The following is a 21,839-nucleotide window of genomic DNA, read 5'->3' as shown; positions in this document are numbered from 1 at the left end:
AGGTTCGTGCTTCCTAGAAAAAACGACCATTTCGGTTTTCTCCGTAGAGAATTCGATACCCAGCTTGAGAGCCCACGTGAACAGGTTGTTCAGGATATCTTGCAAGGATTTTTGCAGAACGGCGGGATTAGTACCGGTGATGGAAATAACTCCATCGTCTGCAAGTTGTCTCAGCGTGCAGTTTCTAGTTAGACAATCATCTATATCATTGACGTAAAAACTATACAAGAGGGGGCTTAGGCAGGAGCCTTGTGGTAGGCCCATAAAACTGTATCGAGAAGATTTCAAGCTGCCATGATTGAAAAACATGTGCTTTTCTGAGAGTAAATTGTACAGGAAATTATTCAGAATTGGCGAAAGTCCACGATTATGAAGTTTCTCTGAGAGAATTTCCATGGAAACTGAATCAAATGCCCCTTTGATATCGAGAAAAACGGAAGCCATTTGTTCTTTACGAGCAAATGCGATTTGGATTTCAGAAGATAGCAGCGCGAGACAATCGTTCGTCCCTTTACCTCGGCGGAAGCAAACTGCGTATTTGACAGCAAATTGTTCGCTTCAACCCACTTGTCCAAACGAAGTAGAATCATTTTCTCTAACAATTTACGAATACAGGATTCAGAAGATTCATATATCTATTGGTTTCATTTTTTTTTCTCGAGCGTTTGGTTTCATCACTCAGACGTTTTGTTATTAGGGATTTATTGGGGGCAATGTTTATTCACCTAATCAACGATTTATCAAGAAAAATTTTAAATCTATATGCATGTTTTTCCAATGAAGTAGTTGTTTCGAATTACTCATTCTCGTTCAATATGATTACTGAATTACTGAATTGAATTTGACGATTGCAGTTTAAAACATACATTGCTTATGCAATACTAGATAAGTCGTGAAACAATTTTTGAAGATAAAGGCGGAACAGAAAAATACCGATGCTTTAAATCAACAAGGTGAACAAACACATCAAACTAACTAGACGATTCGACTGATTCATCGGCGAGCGCGGCCAAACGGTCGTCGAGTCAGACGAGCTTCTCATCTGTATTTGGTCGAGCTCGGCTTCTGGATTATGGAAACAAACGAGACGATTGCTCGTCTGCGTCTGCTCGTCTCGTCTTCTGGAATAGGGCCCATAAGTTTAAAGGAGCCAAATTCTTCAAATTCTAGTTTTAATTCTATTGTCTATTTAAATTTCCACTTATTCTATTGCTAATGGGATGAGGAACGGATCACTCGCGGACGCAGTTAGTAGTTATTCAAAGCAATACATAAATTATTTAATTTTTTTTTTTTTATCCAAAATATATATTTTAATTAAGGCTCATATGGCGTCAACCTGACGGAGCCGGGAGTTCAATATTTCGACAATGTTTGCCTTATAACTATGTTAGTAATATGTAACCGATTACTCGCGGTTGGCTCGAGGTTAGTATTACAAGTGTTTTCGTAATTGTGATGTTGCTGTCTCCAATGCTCTGTACCTGTGCCCGACACGGGATACTTCCTTTTGGGATGCAGCTGACCATTAATCAGCAACGCCCCCTAGTCTGTACCCCATATCTAGCGTGGTGCGTCTTCTCGACTCGAGGAATCCAGGATAGAATGGTCACTAGCCGGCGCAAACATCAGCTCGTGTAGAGTTGTCATGAGCGATACAACCTTTGGCTCTTGTTGAATGATCAGTGGACTGCACAACCTTTGGCCCGTGTATCTGTAAAGAGTGTGTGTATGTATTGCCGCGACTAAGTAAAAGTTTATAGATCGGATAGGAGGGATATGAAACAGGGACACAACGAAGGAAACATCATTAAACGTTGACATCGGCGTTTCTGGAGAACAGGTATAGATGAAGCAGAAGATCAAGATCACGGCTACCTAAGATATCCCGGACGGGGATATCCGATTGTCTGCCTTTTGCTCTCAGTGCTCTAGAGAGCTGAGAGCGAGCAGCATGGAATCGGATACACGACCAGACAATATGCTCGATGTCGTGGTAGCCATCGCCACAATCACAAAGATTGTTTGCTGCGAGCCCAATGCGATAGAGATGCGCATTTAGGTTGTAGTGATTGGACATAAGCCGAGATATCACGCGAATGAAATCACGACCTACATTCAATCCCTTAAACCAAGCTTTCGTCGAAACCTTAGGGATAATCGTGTGTAACCAACGACCGAACTCATCTTCACTCCACATGCGCTGCCAACTAACGAGTGTGTCCTGACGAGGAATGTGAAAAAATTCATTATAGGCAATTTGCCTTTCAAAAAGTGTGCCTTCTGAAGCGCCCACCTTAGCTAGCGAGTCCGCTTTCTCATTCCCCGGAATCGAGCAATGAGAGGGAACCCATGCTAAGGTAATCTAGAATAATTTTTCGACCAAAACACTCAATAGATGTCTTATTCTTGTTAGGAAATAAGATGAGCGTTTATCAACTTTCATTGAACGAATTGCCTCTATTGAGCTGAGACTGTCTGAAAAAATAAAATAATGGTCGATGGGCAGTGTTTCAATGATCCCTAGTGCGTAGTATATCGCACCCAGTTCAGCGACATACACGGAACAAGGATCTTTGAGTTTGAAAGAGGCACTGGAATTTTCATTGAAGATGCCGAAGCCAGTGGACCCGTTTATGAATGAACCGTCAGTAAAGAACATTTTATCAGATCTAACTTTCCCATATTCTGCCGAAAATATCGGCGGAATAGAATCGGAGCGTAGATGATCTGGGATTCCATGGATTTTTTGTCGCATGGACAGATCAAAATTGACAGAGGAATTGCAAAAGTATGGGAAGCAAACTTGGTTGGAGATGCCCGGTGAAGGGTGCACTTCATGGGTAAGGAAATCATGGTACAAAGACATAAAACTTGACTGAGGAGTCAGTTGGAGTAGATTTTCGAAGTTATCAATCACCAATGGATTCATGATCTTGCAACGGATGAGAAATCTGTAGGATAATTCTGTGAATCGAAGAGTAAGCGGGGGTACTCCTGCCAAGACTTCGAGACTCATCGTATGTGTCGAATGCAAACACCCCATTGCTATACGCAAGCAACGATATTGTATTCTCTCCAGCTTGAGAATATGAATCCTGGTAGCTGATCGGAAGCAAAAACTGCCATATTCTAACACTGATAATATCGTTGTTTTGTACAACTGGATGAGGTCTCCTGGATGGGCGCCCCACCATGTTCCGGTTATTGTTTGGAGAAAATTGATTCTTTGCTGGCATTTCTGTTTCAAACACGCAATGTGTATTCCCCAGGTACATTTAGAGTCAAAATATACTCCAAGGTATTTGAAAAACATCGAGTGCCTGATCGCTTTGCCAGATAGGTGAAGCTGGAATTGGGCAGGTTCGTGCTTCCTAGAAAAAACGACCATTTCGGTTTTCTCCGTAGAGAATTCGATACCCAGCTTGAGAGCCCACGTGAACAGGTTGTTCAGGATATCTTGCAAGGATTTTTGCAGAACGGCGGGATTAGTACCGGTGATGGAAATAACTCCATCGTCTGCAAGTTGTCTCAGCGTGCAGTTTCTAGTTAGACAATCATCTATATCATTGACGTAAAAACTATACAAGAGGGGGCTTAGGCAGGAGCCTTGTGGTAGGCCCATAAAACTGTATCGAGAAGATTTCAAGCTGCCATGATTGAAAAACATGTGCTTTTCTGAGAGTAAATTGTACAGGAAATTATTCAGAATTGGCGAAAGTCCACGATTATGAAGTTTCTCTGAGAGAATTTCCATGGAAACTGAATCAAATGCCCCTTTGATATCGAGAAAAACGGAAGCCATTTGTTCTTTACGAGCAAATGCGATTTGGATTTCAGAAGATAGCAGCGCGAGACAATCGTTCGTCCCTTTACCTCGGCGGAAGCAAACTGCGTATTTGACAGCAAATTGTTCGCTTCAACCCACTTGTCCAAACGAAGTAGAATCATTTTCTCTAACAATTTACGAATACAGGATAACATTGCAATCGGCCTATACGAGTTGTGATCGCAACTTGGGTTTTCGTATGGCTATCACTCTCACTTGTCTCCAGTCATGCGGGACAATATTCAGCTCCAGAAACTTGTTGAACAAGTTCAGCAAACGCTGTTTCGCCAAGTCAGGAAGATTCTTCAACAAGTTGAATTTAATCTTGTCCGACCCCGGAGCTGAATTGTTACATGAGAGGAGGGCAATTGAGAATTCTACCATCGAAAAATTCTCATAATCGCATTGGAGCGGAATGTCGCGTACGACGTTTTGTGCAGGAACGGAATCGGGACAAACCTTTCTTGCAAATTTGAAAATCCAACGGTCAGAGTATTCCTCACTTTCATTTGTATGGTTCCAGCCACGCATTCTCCTAGCCGTATTCCAAAGAGTGCTCATAGCTGTCTCCCTTGACAAACCATTGACGAATTTCCGCCAATATCCTCGCTTTTTTGCTTTAATCACACCTTTTAGTTTGGCTTCTAGAGCTTGGTACTTTCGAAACCATTCCACTAATCCAGTTTTCCTGAATTTTTTGAAAGCGGATGATTTTTCAAGGTAGACCTTTGAACACTCCTTGTTCCACCAAAGTGATGGAGGACGACGTCGGAAAGTGGTAGCAGGAACACGTTTCTTTTGAGCTTGAAGTGCGCTTTCATAAATCAAACTCGATATAAAGTTATACTCTTCGAGTGGAGGAAGTTTATGCATTGAAACAAGTGCTTCAGATATTGTTTCTGCAAATTTTCTCCAGTCAATATTTTTCGTGAGGTCATACGCAATATCGACTGACTCACGAGAACCTGATTCATTGGCGATCGATAAAATTATTGGCAGGTGATCACTACCGTGGGGATCTTGGATTACCTTCCACGTGCAATCCAGGGATAACGAAGAAGAGCAAAGTGATATGTCTAGCATACTTGCCCGTGCAGGAGGGTTGGCTATCCTAGTTGCTTCCCCTGTATTTAAAACTGTCATGTTGAAGTTGTCGCACAGATCATAAATCAACGTGGCACGGCTGTCATCGTAGTGTGACCCCCATGCTGTTCCATGGGAGTTGAGGTCACCTAAGATTAGCCGCGGCTCCGGCAATGCCTCGATGATATCAAAAAACTGATGGCGGCCGACCATGGTTCTTGGAGGAATATATATCGTGGCAATGCAGAAGTCTTTGCCATTGATTTGTGTCTGGCAAGCGACAACTTCAATGCCTGTCATCGATGGGAGAGTGACTCTATAGAAGGAGTGACATTTTTTGATCCCCAATAGTACGCCACCAAACGAGTCATTTCGATCGAGGCGAATAATGTTGAAATCGTGGAAATTCAGCTCGTCGGCTGAAGAAAGCCATGTTTCACAGAGGGAAAATACATCACAGTTAGAACTATGAAGTAAAAATTTAAATTGATCTAGTTTAGGGATGATGCAATTCCACTGTATTACAGTGGTCAAATCCTTGACCTCTTGCACTGAATTAGGCATCGAGGGAAATGAACGCTGCTAAAAAACCACATTTTTCTTTCAAAAATGTTCTCACAATCGGAAGCAAACATAATACTATGCTTTTAAGAGGGTCATTTATATTTAAAGCATTTAAAATGTTGTCCACCAGGTCAGAAAGCGCAAGCAAACCAGATTGTGGCTGTTGCCTCGACCGCGAAAATGGAACAGACGGGGTGGGTGCTGCTCCGGGAAGTGCTGAGGACCCCTGGTGCGTAGAAGAACCGCTTAAACCAGGAGGTACTTGCTTCGGTCTATTCTCAGCACGTTCAATTCGAGTTTTCATTCCAACTTGGGAAGTTTCGGTCGTCTTTCTGGGGAGTGATGGAAAAGAAGTAATTTTTCTTTTCCTGACGGCACCCTGCGATGTACCGGAACTTCCTGCATTGGGAGCGTCAGCAACAGGCTCATCGTTCTGCAGAATGGAGTAGGGATTGTCCTGATTCGTTGGTACGGAATTCTTAAGCATTTCTGCATAAGTCCGCTTGGAACGTTCCTTTAAGGAACGCTTGATTTTCTCCCCTCGTTGTTTGTACACCGGGCATTGGATAAGATCATGAGGAGTCCCGCCGCAATGAAGACACTTGTGCTCTTTCGCGCAAGGATTCTCATCATGGCTGTCTCCACAATCTGCGCAACGTTTTTTATTGCAACAATAGGCGGCCGTGTGACCGAGTTGCATACATTTGTTGCATTTCATTACCCGGGGTACAAACAACCGAACAGGTAAACGAAGTGCACCTATTGCAACGTAGTTTGGAAGGGCGGAACCCTCAAAAGTAACACGAAAAGAGTTTGTCCGATTGAGAACCCTTTTGTCATTTTTGTCATTTTGTGACACAGATTTCAGTCGATCGCATGCAAGAATCTTCACAGTTTTTAGTGAAGAGTTCTTGAAGCGACCGACACCATCGATAATCTCTTTTCGAGTCAAACCCTTTTCGGTTATTACGCCGTCTATTTCGACGTTGCAACAGGGCACGTATACGCGATACTCAATCGCAAAGAGGTCGCAGCGCGTGATTTCGTTCGCTTGGGTCCTGCTTGAGACGACAACTCGTAGTTTGTCTGGCCCCATCCGTGTAATCTCGTTAACTGCAGAAAACTTCTGAGTAAGTTCCTTCGAGATACGAATGACATTGAGAGGTTTAGATTTTCGTCTAAAGTATACAATGAATGGGCCTTTGGAGCCTTCATGGTATTCTTTTGGACGAAAATCCTGTTTTTCGTCAATGTCCTCATCTTCGGAACTTCCAACTTCATATACAGAAGTTTCTTCCTCAACTTCTGCTTCATCTTCCTGCTCTTCAGGAGGAGGATCGGTATCGGAAATATTCAATGGCGTCGATGGGGGATCCTTCCCGCCCTCAGCCATATAAAAAAAATCGGTCAACTGTTCGATATGAACAGAATATAATGATTCAAAATAAATAAATGAGTGAAAAAAAAAATTTTTTTATAAGGTTATGATTTTATATAAATGATATTATGTTATGTTATGTTATGATATTATATAAATTATTTAATATATGGTGCAAATATAATCAGCAATTTTCTATGCTTCCATGATGGGAAATTGGTCGGTTCCGTTTCCGTTTGTGCTCTTTTACTTCCACTCAAGCATGACCTTCGTCTCCCTTTCTTTGTCTAACTCCATTTCATATCTATCATAAGGATTCTGATGATGGTAGTGTCAAATCAATTAAAAGTAAAAATGCCGTGTGTAATATGACATTTTTGACAAGAAAATAAAAATATCTTTACAGAAAGAGTGCAAATGCACTGAGCTGCGCGAACAATTGAAATAGCAGCGAAGTACCAAAAAGTCAATTTAAATATTTTCAAATAAACTTTATTTCGAAACTTTATGGCGTTGGCCGCTCATTATCTAGAGAGAAACCAAAAGAGAAACAGAGAAAGCTTTGAATTATATAACTCAAAACTTTCTCGGTTTATTCAGCTCTAGCCTAGAAAAAGGACTCTTAAACTAAACTCTCGGCCTTGAGCAAGATAAGATAAAATAAATTACAAGGTGCATTCCATTTTACTGCTCGACGCTGAATCACTGGCTCATTTTTGACAGCACAACTGAGAGTGCACAGATTATTTGTGCCAATTGACCAATCAGAATGCGGGATTTTAATTTAGATATTGCTTGACATTTTTCAATTGTTTAATAGTTCGATCGAGCCAAAAAATTCTCCGAATGCGCTCAAACTATCTACATTCAATACATCAATATTCGTAACTTCCGAGTGGTCGGAGCGAATTTAAATTTCTCTGCAGAAAACGAGAGAAGTTCGAATGAAGTTTCTTTCCAAACACTGAACTGCACCTCAAATGTACTTAGGCGAAATTTATGAAAATTTATTGTTCTTGTGGTTTTTTAATGTATCAAGATTAAAGACTCTAGCTTTTCAGAAAACTATAACATTTTTCGAGATGTTCATGTCACGCCCTCTTGCTGCTAATAAAAGCTATTCGTATTCCGGGAAAAATTATGAACTACGTCATAAATACATACTTCTAGGCGAAAACTTTTATAAAATACTAGCTGACCTGGCATACTTCGTCCCGCCGTACTTCTACCAAAACTCACCATTATAATATCAGATTATTTTCGGACAGAATTCTCGTTCAAGATGTTTCAACCACTTGCAAATAACATGTTTCTCCGTTACATGGAATAAATGTTTGATACAGGAAATATGATAGAAAAAAGACTCCCCTCTTCACCCCTTAGAGAGGGGGAAGGAGTGTCTATTCATCATAGAAACGTTTCGGGCCCCGTAAAATCTTCAGATGCCAAATTTGGCTCCATTTGATTGATTAGTTTTCGAGTTATGCAGAAATTTGTTTTTCATTTATATGACAGCCCACCCTAAGAGAGGAGGGAGGAGTGTCTATTCGCCATAGAAACGTTTTGTGTCCTCTAAAACCTTCGCATGCCAAATTTGGTATTTTCTTGATTAGTTATCGAGTCATGCAGAAAGTTGTCTTTCATCAGTATGGCAAACCCCCCCCCCCCTTCTTAGAGAGGGGTGGAGTGTCTAACCACCGTGAAAACACTTATTGCGCCTCAAAACCTCCAGATGCCTATTTTTTAGTAGAAATTTGTGTTTCATTTGTATGGCAGCCCCCTCTTAGAGAGGGGGAGGGGTCTCAAACTATCACAAAAACCGTCCCGGCCCCAAAAACCCCTACATACCAATTTTCATGTCGATCCGATTCAGTACTTTCCGAGTCCATAAGAATCAGACAGACAGACAGACAGAAATCCATTTTTATGTATATAGATAGTTTTCGAGGTGTCGGAACCAAAAAGACTCTAAAGTTCCAAATGTTTTTCGGAATTAACATTGTGTGCTCCTGAGTGCAAGAACACGTATTACAAAACCCCAAACAAACGCTAGTCTCAAGGGGCAGTGTCTGATGAATACGTAGGACAACTCATTAGAACTCCTACGTTTTTTTTATAATGCGTGACCTTTATTGATGTTTGTAATATTCCCTCGTGATGATTTCGATAGGCTAGCTTGGCTAATAGTAGATTACTCTCAACTGATCCCACCAGATACACGATTTGACCGACGAAATTGACGATTTTTTTTTTTGCTTTGAGTGATCGTAATTAATCCACTTCTCGGCCCTCGTTCAAATTTGATGCGAAAACCTATCCGAAATTGCCTTTGAAGTGAAAAACAGGATCTCTTAGTTTGAGTCTCTATGACATCCAGTTTTACACAGTGACTTTCAGATGGTTCGAGATCGTTTGTTGATTCGCTCCCAAGGAATCCTCATCAGTTCCAGCTCAGCCTCATCTAACTTTACTGACCTCCTTGCTAGTTCTTCGTCACTGCCCAGCAAACATTGAGTCGTATAACTAGCGTATGTACAGCATCGAAACCACAAAACAACTCCACAGCCATCTTGAAACTCTATTGTGTTGACTGAACTGTTGACACTGACCTTATTGAGAGAATGCAGAGTTTCAAAAGATTGTGTTTAATCCCTCACTTGCTTCAGGTGAACACTTTCTTTCGTTCTGTTATCATATACCGCTCCCCTATACAACTTAGTGACCAAACGCACCTTGTACAATAGATCCAGTGACGTCGACTGGGGGTGTGTAGGGGGCGGACCGCCACCTGGTGCACCATTTTAGGGGTGCAGAATGAACCGAATTTATATGAAGAAATTGGATAAATCTGATTTCTTTTTTATGGGGATGCAAATCAACTCTTCCGCCCCGGGTGCAAAAGCTTCACTCGACGCCACTGCATAGATCCGTCTTGAAATAAACATCAACAATCTTGATTTGGCTCTTTTTTGACAGCACAACCGAGAGAGCACAGATTATTTGTGCTAATTGACCAATCAGAACGCGGGATTTTCGTTTAGATAATGCTTGACATTTTTCAATCGTTTAATAGTTAGATCGAACAAAAAAATACTCCGAATGCGCTCAAAATATCTACATTAGGGTGCCAATCGACCCTGAAATTTCAAAAAGTTACATCTGCCTGGAAATTCAATTTTACGATAGTGTATACCATAAAACCTATGTTTGTTATACCCAATTACAATTTAATTTGACGAGATAAATAAAATCAAAATTTTCGCTTTTTTTTCGTTCATTGTAGACGGTGGGAGACATAAACCGCTTTACCAAGTTCGAGAAGCTCACAATTATGAATAAACTCCTCTGATTCCGTTGCATAATCACAAAATATTTATCTCTGAAGCGATTCGGTTTGACAGTTGAAAGCGATGGTTCGCATGGGCCATTCCACGATTTTCTCCGTTTGAGATTATCTCAATAAATCTTCTTTCTTACCTCGTTACAATGCGATGCACGAAACTCTTCCGTTTCGGAATCGTTTTTATGAGTGATAATCAATACTTTCGCCAATAGTGATTGTATTTTAATAGAGTTTTCGATGGTTCATCTTTAGCCTAGCCTTCACATCGGCAGAGCATTACTGTCAGTGAGAATGGGTATATAACAAGATTCTCTGCGGTAAGTGATGTAAACATGCAAACTTGATTTCATGGCTTTAGGAAAAACCAAACGTGCAATGAAATAATCAAAGTTAATTCTGTTTTCCAACTCGAAGTGTATTCGAATGTGTCCCTGAATAGTCGCAATCTAGCAAGTTGAATGTAATTTGTTTGACGAAAAACTCCCGGCCAGAACGGGATCGAACCCGAAGCCCGGGATGATATGTGTGACGCTAGTTACTCGGCCACGGAAGCCGCTTTGCCCTCGTACCTTGACTGAATCATCAAATCCTTTCACGATGTTCAATAACCCGAATTGAATATAGTACAGTAAAACCTGTTTTTGTGCGAATTTTTTTGCGCGATTTTTTTTTGTGCGGTTTTCTGTTCTTGTGCGATTTTTTTTGTGCGACTTTTTTGTGCGGTGTATGAAATGAAGCATATTTGACGAAGTTATCGTCCATTGAGTTTTTTCGATGATTTTTAAGGATTTCAGTGCGAAAAAAAGCATATTTGCGCCTCAATTACCCACTTCTGAAATAATTCCCCTCCTCTCATCAAATGCTCTAAGTTTTTCTAAGTTTTTGCATGACATGATTTCTAACAGCAACAGCACAAAACAGCCAAGCGCAACCGAAAAGGCAAAGTGTCCCATCGCAAAGCAGGGAAACAAAAGGAAATTGAACGGTGGATGGCGTGGATTTGAGTTATTTTCTTGGGGGAAACTTTTTTTATGCGGTCCCTATCTATCGCACAAAAAAAAAATTCAAAATTTTTCAAAATGTGTACCAAACACGATTTTTTAAGGCTGCTGGTGCAGTTTTGCACGATATTTTATGCGACTTTTTTGTGCGGTCCCTATCCCGCGCACAAAAAAAAGGTTTGCCTTTACTGTTTTACTTGAGAAATTAAATTCTGCTCATAGTCATAATAAATCTGACTTTTCGACTCGATGTTATTGTACATGAATATATAAAATATTTTCCAGAATCTTTTTATTACGATTTACGAACAGCTAAATAATTTTCATTGTAAATTATTTTAAATTTCATCAAATAACATTGTAGCAAAATTGAAAAGAACCACCAAATAGAATAGAAACTGTGTGAAAAAAAAACACTAATCCATCGGGACGATACATGTACCGTGTGTCATCCTTACAATGTTTACTGGAATAACATAACTGACCTTAATCTCTGCAAAATACAATGTTGTTCCGGTTATCGAGCAAACACACAATGCAGCAAAACATTCCGTAACAGCGGAAGGCCAACATAGCTCACGCTCACACTCACCTGTTTGTTGTCTAATCGAACATCCAAATTTGTTGTTGGTACGAACATAAAATCATAAAAGTGTACATAAACATTAACAATTTGGTTCATCGTCGATACATAGAAACCGATCCTGGCAGGGGAAACCGACTCGTTGAGGGCAAATAAAATCATAATCCAGTCGAGTCCTGGCAGTCGTTGAATTTAGTGGAGCAATTTCTTTGCTACGAAGCATTCGTTTGTTGAACTGTTTTGTGAATTCTTGAGAAATGAGTATGTGAAAACTAATGTGCTCTTGTGAACTGAGGATGCAGTAGTTCGATAAGCTGATAATCGCTTCCAGCACGCGAGGAGTATTTGTGAGGATTTCTTTGGAATTTCGATTTCCAAGCATTGGACCAAGCGTCCACATCATCCGATGGCTTACGAAGTGCAAGTAATTAATCCACAATACATTATGCATTTTAATTTTACTTCCCCCTACTGGAACGTGACAGACATTCAAGGTCGGAGTTCAATTTGCACGCTACAGATGTTCAATATAACGTGCGAGGGAATTTAGAGCATGTCCTGACACCTCCAAGATATTGCCTTCCGCGCACGATTGTTTTATCAATTTGATTCCCACTCCAGTTATTGCACCCGCAGCAATGTTTGTTCACTTGCGCGGAACGGGGGGCTGTTAACTAGCTGCGAGTGTGATGCCACACAAAACGTTCGGACAATTTAGTTTGGAACATTTGCTTTTCGGGTTATTTTGACGAAAAAGTCGGCTGAGAACAGAATGAATTCGGTTTCACAGAACTGTCGAATGCACCTGACATCTTTTCATGTCATCTGCGCGGCCTCTTCATGCTCATTCGAATGAAAATAATGCCTAAAAATCGCGATTAAGGGGGTATTCTAGTGTAGAGACACGCATTTCGGACGTTTTCTCGAGCTCCGTAAAATCATTATTTGTTCATCTGTCTTTTAACAATGGAACAAAAATTGAACGTACAAACATATTAATAACTAGAATAGTTAAAAGCTGATGAAGTGAAAGGGTTCAAAAAAAGGTGTGCCATGGTGTACACGATTCCAGCCCTGAAATGAAAAAAAATCGAACAGATTCTGAATCAGTAAAGATGCCGCTATCGCATGAACCTCGGACAAGTCAAAAACATTTTTTTTGACGAAATGGCGGCCGTTTGAAAAACAAAACGCGGTTCAAAAGGTTTTTTCTTACGTTTCTAGATTTTTTAAAAATAGTAAAACTTCAAAAATATAATATTTAAAGGTTCATGCGATAGCGAGATGCCTGCAGATTGTATCCATATAAATTCGACATGAATCGGTTCAGTAGAACTTGAGATAACATGTACGCCAGCTTGAAAAAGAAGATTTCGAGAAAAACGCGTTTGAAGTTCATTGTTATGACCGTACCAGGTTAGATACCGTATCACTTAAATGGCTCTAACTGGGAAAATAATAGGATTTTCGATAAGTCATTTTTAGAATATATTCTTGAATACCTAAACTATAGAAATATGAAGGGAAAAAATTCAAATTATCAAATTACAGTTCGAACAGCTGTCTGGTCTCGAAAATGACCGCATTAGCAGATCGTTGTCGGGTATCTAGTAAAGCGGGAATTCCTTTGTAAATTCGAGGCTAATACTGACATAAGTATTGGGTTCAATTCCCGATAGGTCTAGGGTCTTCCCGGGTTGGAAATTCTCTCGACATGCCATGGAATAAATAGGTCCAGATGATGATTCAAGTTGTTCTTTCGAATGGGAATCTATGCCTGTGGCATAAACAGTCCGTTTTTTATAAATTTCTTCATAATAATTATCAACAAGAGAACTCGTTCGGCTCAAACTTTTGTAAGGGGACCATCATCATGATTTCATATTGTAAATTATTGTCTACTGTGTTTGTGTATTTTTTTTAAATTTTATTTTGTTTTATTTCAAGACTTTGATGATGATGGTATTGATTGATTAATTTTGTTTTTCAATTAATTAAAAAAATAAAATAATTGTGAAGTCTGCAATAGTTTGAACCCGCGTGCGTTGACATACATAAAAATATTTTAGATCGATCATAAGCAAAAGCAGTTTTTCGCGAAAAAAATTAAAGCATTCCAAGGGGTACAATGTGGAAACCAGAGGGAAGATAGGGATAGCTCAACCGGAATACTCGTAAATTCATCTTCTTAACAGATAATTATACCGAGATTTTTCTGTGTTGTGGCAGATCTCATTGCAGATTCTGGTTGATATGTTTATACTCCAGGTTGAATGTAGGGCCTGAAGTATTGGTTGGAATTAGGCTTAGGTTTGCTCAGCTGTCTGGTCTCGATCACATTTGCAGAATGTTGTCGGGTATCTGTTAAAGCGGGATTTTTTTTGTAAATTCAAGGCTAAAGCTGACATAGGTATTGGGTTTAATTCCTGATCGGTCAAGGACTTGGAAATTTTCTTGACATGCCTTGAGATAAGTAATGGGCCTGAAGTATCGGCTAGAGTTAGGCTTGGGTTTGCTCAGCTGCTTGAACTCGGGAACGATCGCATCGTGGCCGGGGATTTAATAAAGCGGGAATTCCCTTGTAAATTCTTGGCTAATACTGACATAGGTATTGGGTTCAATTCCCGATCGGTCTAGGGTCTTCCCGGGTTGGAGATTCCCTCGACATGCCATGGAATAAATACGATCATATAATAGCTTAAATTGTTCTTTCGATTAGGAATCTATGCCTGCGAGATAACCAGTCCGTTTTGACATAGGACTATGTCTTTGATTTCTATATAGGGGGGTCACTCTACGAAAAATATAACGATTTATAAAGAGTTTTCAAACGCATATTACTCAAAATGGTTATTGCGACATATGTTATGTTATATATCATAAAACAGGAAATTTATTAATTTTTTTTTTTGCTTGAAACATGAACAGTGAATATAGTAAAAAAAAGTTAACAATTTGACGATTTAGGTATGTTTTCTTTCGATTGCACTATCCATTCGCTCCCTCCCCGATGCAACGAGCAATATTTTTGCCTAAATTCGGGCGTTAGCTCATAATGTGAGTTGATGCGTAAAATGAATTATTCTCCATTTACCGGCATTAATTTCATATTATATTGTATGTTGTCCAATAAATTTGTGCTCAATTCATGTTTTTATCGTGTAGGTCTCACTACTAACAGTTTGTGCAATTGTGGCCAGGATGTCATAATATCGAATATGTTGTTTGGTTATGTGAAAATCTTAGTAGATCGAAAGGGTATACCCACGTAAATCAGATTATGATAGCTTGAGCAGTCGCGGTCTTACAGGGCTATAAAGTTATTACAAACAATGTTCCAGACAACGTGGTAACGAAGGAGATAATGCTATTTTTATCTATAATATATTTTTGTAGTCATAGATTGATTTGGCTCAGGCTTATATTTATATAGGTCTTAACTATTTAGACATGTGTTTAAGAATGATACATGAAGACTCTTTGTCTTTTTCTGCATGATTGAATAAACAGAAGAAAATGGTAGTAATGGCTGTAATGGTATTTTTGTGTACATTTTTGAACAGAATGCGGTACCGAATTCTACCACGTTATGTCATCTAACCCGTTTCATGGATACAATTACATACAGCAAACGGTTTCTCCAGGGCATCCATTTGATGTATCAAAAGAGAAAAAAATACAGATTTTGAACAATGAAAAACTCAATTTAAATTCAACTATTACACACAATCACAGTCCTATGTCAAGATCCCGTCCGTGTCCCTAGGCTCAGACCCATCAACTTTTCTTTTCCAATTTAGTTTGCCAACTGGTTAGTTGATGAAAAAAATATAAATACCGTAATATAATTATTATCAATAAGATAACTTGTTCCGCTCAAACCTTTGCGGGGGAAAGAGGTGAGACCATCATCATTAAAAAAAAAATTTGAAAAAAATGCTATACTAGAATACTGTCTTAAGGTATTTTCGTGGGACGGAGTATTTTTCAAAAAAAAAAATATTTAGGGAGTTATTGATGATCAATTTTTTTTAGCCTACGCTTGGCTTAAGCCCGTTCTAACTTTTAAAAAAATGCTAGCAAGCACTACTCGAATGATGTAAAAAATCCCTCTATGGAGTATCCTCACATTTTGTGTGTCAATTGAGTTTCGGGAGAGTAATGAAAATGATTTGCAAGATTGTTTCTCACAAGCTATATTAATAATTATTGATATTATCATTCAAAGCTGTTTCCTCCAGCTTCAACACACTTTTTATTTTCGCGTAGAGGAGCTCAACTTTCTGGATTGTTACATTCGGATCAATACGTCGGATGACCATTAAATGCTTCAAAACACTGACATAATATTCGGCAGTTATCGCCAGTAATTCCTTCTAGATAATAGTTTCATCAAATTTATGCCCTGGAAAGGTTAATTGGGAAGATCAAACAGATGAACCTAATTACGACTTTTTGGAACAAAAATAATGAAAACCATATAAATTCAAACATAGATCGTTTTACACATAGTAATCAGATTTTATTGGTTATTGCTTTGTATGAAAGGTAATATTATGTTGATCATTTACGACCAGGGTTGCCAACTATAATTTTAAAAAATCAGGGATAATGAAAATAAAAATCAGGATAAATCAGGATAGCTCATTTTCGGTTGTCCGAAAAGTTAATGTCGATTTTTGGGAAAACAAAAACATCTTTTTTAATCAAAGCATTATAATTTAATTTTATATCCATAGTTCTGTTTCACAATCTTTCACCATCTTTCACACAGCTTAAGTATTCTATCCTCCCAGAACATGTTTGCTTCCTCGTCGAAGACTGCTGCGAGCCATACATATGAGAAACAGCTTGCTTGGCAGTTGTTACCTTAATGTATGATATATACAAGTGCGATCCGGAGAACTATCATGAAAGAAAACTTTGGCATGGAAACCAGTATATTTATTACGAATAATGTAGAGTACAAAAATCAGGAAAAATCAGGACAAATTGAGTGTTCGTCAGGATATCAGGGAGCGTGCTCAAAAGTCTGGGAAATCCTGAAAAATCAGATGCCTACCTTATCTCTGTTTACAGCATAAGTTTCGGAATAACACCACCTTTAACAGTTTTAATCAGTTTCAAACGTTTTTCAAACTCGTCGCAGGCGCTTCCATCAACATTTCGTCTCAAACTCGGAGGATCATGCCCTTAAACTGGGCTAAAATAGACACCTTTTCTTCCCATGTTTGCATAGGTGACGTAAGCGACAAAATGAACAAACTCGACTTTTTGGTAGCTACGCTTTCTACACATCGTGATACATATGCTCGACATGTAAGCAAACATATTTTTAGTTCAAAAACAATTGAGAAATTTAAAATATTCGAATTTTCACAATAATTACCATTTGAACGCATAATTGATGTGGTTCCACACAGCTTTCATACAACGTTCGAAAATTAACAATTAACTGAATTTTGTACTATAAGCTACATCTACATTTGAATCAAATTCTCTGTAGAGGCCAAACATGCTTTTTATAACAGTGTCCTATTACTAAAGGGTTTCCAAAAGATGAATATTAGAACATATTGAAACACCGTCTAAAAATTACTATTCTCCATCCACAGCACCGCGATGAACGTAGAAAAGAAATTTTATTTCTTTATGTTGTAATTAATTGAATTTCTGCAAACATCATCATAATGAAATCAAAATAATATTGAAGTGGCCTGTGAACAGGATTCCTTCTCACATTCCGTACCAAGAACAATCATAGCCTCGCAACTAACCCGGAGCATCCCGTCCAGACACTTCATGAAATTTCTTCCAAACTTACTTGTTTCTATTCCACAACCACTGAAACGACCGACGGAGACGTTTTGAATATTATCGGAAATGTAAGTGCTCATGCTTCAGACGGAGCAGCCTTATGCTTACGTAAAGCTATGCGAACAAATGTTCATTGAAGGGATTGATTGTCCGCATAAATTAACGTGAGAATTTTTCTAAATGGAACAAATACGTTTTGATTCACAAGATCTCGTAGGCCTTCTATTTACCGACAATATTCATTACCTGAACGAATTATACATTGGAAATGTGCATGGTTATGCTTTTAGGCCAAAAAACAACAAACATGGTCAACTGAGGATAGTCAGCTGACTAACTGACTGACTATACCCATAGTCAGTTAGTAACGACTTTTGGCTTATTCACGCAGTTCTCCAAAACGACTGAACAGTCAGTCGGGCGTTTAGTCGCTATCTCCCTCTACCGATTCGACTATATCATTTCATTCTTCCTAGTCAAATTGTCCTCATTGCATTTTGAAGTGACTTCCCCCAAAATGAATTCGTTCCTCTCTTTCTCTCTTCCATGTACATGTGCATGCATCGATGTTTGAATTCAACGTGGTTTGACATACGCTACAGGTGAACTAGATTCTTTCGTATCGTACACGAAAATTACTTACACGTATAACGTGCAGTGTGTGTGCGCTATTTTTCACGCCTAATACTAACTGATACTAACGCGAGGACCTTTATAGCATACTTAATAAATGTCTAAGTTCATTGGTTTGAGTTCACGATGGGTAGACAATAAACCGTCCATTGATGGGATAGCTTCTTTTTTGCATCAGAAATCATGTTTTCGTTCCTCTTTATATGGACGTAAAAATAAGAGTGTGTACGCGGGTATGAATTAGTGTCAGGGGGAAATGGAAGTGTGGATTGAAGTCAGTTGAATGAAGAGGCAGATTTATATTCATTTGTCGAGTCAGTTGAAATAACCACTGACTAGTTCACCAGTCATCCTCGCTAGTCAACGCTAGTCAATTGACGAATTTACGTTGGATTTACAACGCAGCGAGTAAAATGAGGATGTTTTGTTTTTTTGGTATGAAATTCGTTCAAATTCTCTAGAAAATTCAGAATTTATCTTCAAATTTCCCGGTTTCATGTATTCTTTCCACGCTGAAAAGGTTAGAAAATCATCATTTCACAATGTGCTATATGTATTACGAGGAATGGGTTGTTATAAGTATTGTAACTTTAATTTTTTTTCAACAAAGTAAACGATGAATAGGGTGTTTTGCGCTAAAAACACAGCAAAACCTTCTCGTATCGAGCCCTACAATATCAATAATATCAGCCAATTTGATATGATATCGATTTCACCGCAATTATCCATAGTATTAATAACCGGTATGCATTATCAAACTTAAAATTTTCGAAGATTATCTATGACTTTGGTCAAATCGCGAGTTGAAACCATCGTAAATATACAAAACTCTAACTTTCTTACCATATACTGACAACATTCAATCAAGGCAATCAAGGCTTTATCAAGGCTCATATGGCGTTAGCCTCACGGGGCCGGGAGTCCAATACTTTGACAATATTTCTTATTATCTATGTTAGTAATATGTAACCGATTACTCGCGGTTGGCTCGAGGTTAGTATTACAAGTGTTTTCGTAATTGGGATGTTGCTGTCTCCAATGCTCTGTACGTGTGCCCGACACGGGATACTTCCTATTGGGATGCAGCTGACCCTTAATCAGCAACGCCCCCCTAGTCTGTACCTCATATCTAGCGTGGTGCGTCTTTCTCGACTCGAGGAATCCAGGTTAGAATGGTCACTAGCCGGCGCAATCATCAGTTCGTGTAGAGTTGTCATGAGCGGTACAACCTTTGGCTCTTGTTGAATGATCAGTGGACTGCACAATCTTTGGCCCGTGTATCTGTAAAGAGTGTGTGTATGCATTGCCGCGACTAAGTCAAAGTTTATCGTTTGGATAGGATGGATATGAAACGGGGACACAACGAAGGAAACATCATTAAACGTTGACATCGGCGTTTCTGAGGAACAGGTATAGATGAAGCAGAATATCAGGATCACGGCTACCTAAGATATCCCGGACGGGGATATCCGATTGTCTGCCTTGTGCTCTCAGTGCTCTAGAGAGCTGAGAGCGAGCAGTATGGAACCGGATACACGACCAGACAACATGCTCGATGTCGTGGTAGCCATCGCCACAATCACAAAGATTGTTTGCTGCGAGCCCAATGCGATAGAGATGCGCGTTTAGGTTGTAGTGATTGGACATAAGCCGAGATATCACGCGAATGAAATCACGTCCTACATTCAATCCCTTGAACCATGCACTCGTCGAGACCTTAGGGATAATCGTATGTAACCAACGACCGAACTCATCTTCACTACACATGCACTGCCAACTTACGAGCGTGTGCTGACGAGGAATGTGAAAAAAATCGTTATAAGCAATTTGCCTTTCAAAAAGTGTGCCTTCTGAAGCACCCACCTTAGCTAGCGAGTCCGCCTTCTCATTCCCCGGTTTGAGCTGTTTAAGCTGTTAAGTTGTTTCATTTTCACCCAAGGAAAGTTCATACGGCAAAAAAAGTTGGAAAAGTAAAGAAAATATTCGAAAAACTGATTTCCCATATGCTTCACATATAGTATTAGGTGTTGTTAGTCCAATTAAAATTCGCATTGGGGCAACCAATGTCACATATAATGACTACACAGCCAGCACAGCTAACGAAGCTGCCAATCTTTTTTCTAACTTTTTCCAAAGTGTGTATTGTTCAACTTCACCTGTACCTCGCCCGGGATGTTTCAACAACGTGCCAACCCATAATATTCACCTTCCGATCCTCGGATTTTCCAACGATGAAGTACTTGGTGCATTGGTCAGATTGGATGCTTCGAAAGGAGCCGGAGTGGATGCTCTGCCACCTTTGTTAGTAAAAAACTGCGCTGTATCTTTGGTCGTTCCTTTGACGATGATATTTAACAGTTCAATAGAACAGAGATGCTTTCCAAGTTTATGGAAAACAGCTTCAATGATTCCTGTCCACAAATCTGGCAGTTTATACAATGTTGTCAATTACAGGGGAATTTCGATTCTCAGTTGTTTGGGAAAATTTTTGGAATCTCTAATGCACAACGTCATGCTTAATGCAGCAAAGCCGATTATCTCTGACTATCAGCACGGATTCATACCACATCGTTCAACTGTGACCAACCTAATGTGCTACTCCAACATACTATTCCATAAAATCGAACGGCGTAATCAAGTTGATTCCGTTTATATCGACTTCTCGAAAGCCTTCGACACTGTACCGCACGCCTATGCAGTCGAAAAATTGCAACACATAGGCCTCCCGACGTGGATTACGGAATGGCTAATGTCATATTTAACAGATCGGAAGGCATTCGTACAGCTGAATTCGTCGCGATTCAGTACATTCAACATACCATCTGGTGTACCACAGGGAAGTGTGCTGGGTCCATTGATATTTGTCCTATTCATCAACGACTTATGCTTTCGTATATCCTCCGGTAAGCTACTATTTGCTGACGACCTTAAAATCTTTCGAGTCATCGCATCTCCATTAGACTGCATATTATTGCAAACCGACATTGACGTTGTTCTGAGCTGGTGCAGAGAGAATGGTATGAGTGTGAACATAAATAAGTGCAAAACGATCACCTTTAGCCGCAGTCGATCTTTAGGCTCACACCAATATCAATACTCCATTGGAACGCGTACAGTCCATTCGCGACTTGGGAGTTATAATGGACTCTAAACTTCGTTTTCATGAGCACGTTTCTATCAGTATTGCCAAAGCTTTTTCCGCACTTGGTTTTATTCGCCGTAATGCTGCTCAGCTAACAGATGTATATGCACTGAAATCGCTTTTTTGCGCATTAGTGCGTAGCATTATAGAATACGCTGTTCCGGTTTGGGCACCTTACCACACGTATCAGATAATCCGCATTGAACGCATCCAGAAGGTGTTTATACGTTTCGCACTTCGAAACCTGCCTTGGAATGATCCACTAAATCTTCCTGACTACCAAGATCGTTGCCGCTTGATTAATCTCGAGCTCCTGTCGGTACGACGACTAAGGCTGCAACAGCTGTTTATATTCGACGTCCTGACGAACACATTGACTGTCCCGATATACTACGTGAAATTCCACTTATTGTACCCCCTCGCCAGCTGCGACACTCCGCTCTAATCGCCATTCCTAGGCACAGGA

The 21,839-nt window shown here is 39.6% G+C and overlaps 1 protein-coding gene across 3 annotated transcripts in view; it reads left to right on the top strand.

Annotated features, from left to right (window-relative positions):
• LOC129762325 (tektin-3-like) overlaps positions 1-21,839 on the top strand; it is a 46,280-nt gene that overhangs the window by 5,489 nt on the left and 18,952 nt on the right. The window contains exon 1 of one of the 3 annotated variants that reach the window (XM_055760504.1): positions 11,925-12,205. The exons of the other annotated variants lie outside the window; for them this stretch is intronic. Within the exon in view, the coding sequence (XP_055616479.1) occupies positions 12,188-12,205 (18 nt within the window). The 5' untranslated portion in view covers positions 11,925-12,187. Of the gene's footprint in view, positions 1-11,924; positions 12,206-21,839 lie in introns of those variants that run through there. 3 annotated transcript variants of the gene reach the window in all.

This window comes from Toxorhynchites rutilus, chromosome 1 (genome assembly GCF_029784135.1).
Source record: "Toxorhynchites rutilus septentrionalis strain SRP chromosome 1, ASM2978413v1, whole genome shotgun sequence".
Lineage (NCBI taxonomy): Eukaryota > Metazoa > Arthropoda > Insecta > Diptera > Culicidae > Toxorhynchites > Toxorhynchites rutilus.
Note: the sequence above shows the minus strand (reverse complement) of the source record. Positions and strands in the feature narration are given on the sequence as shown.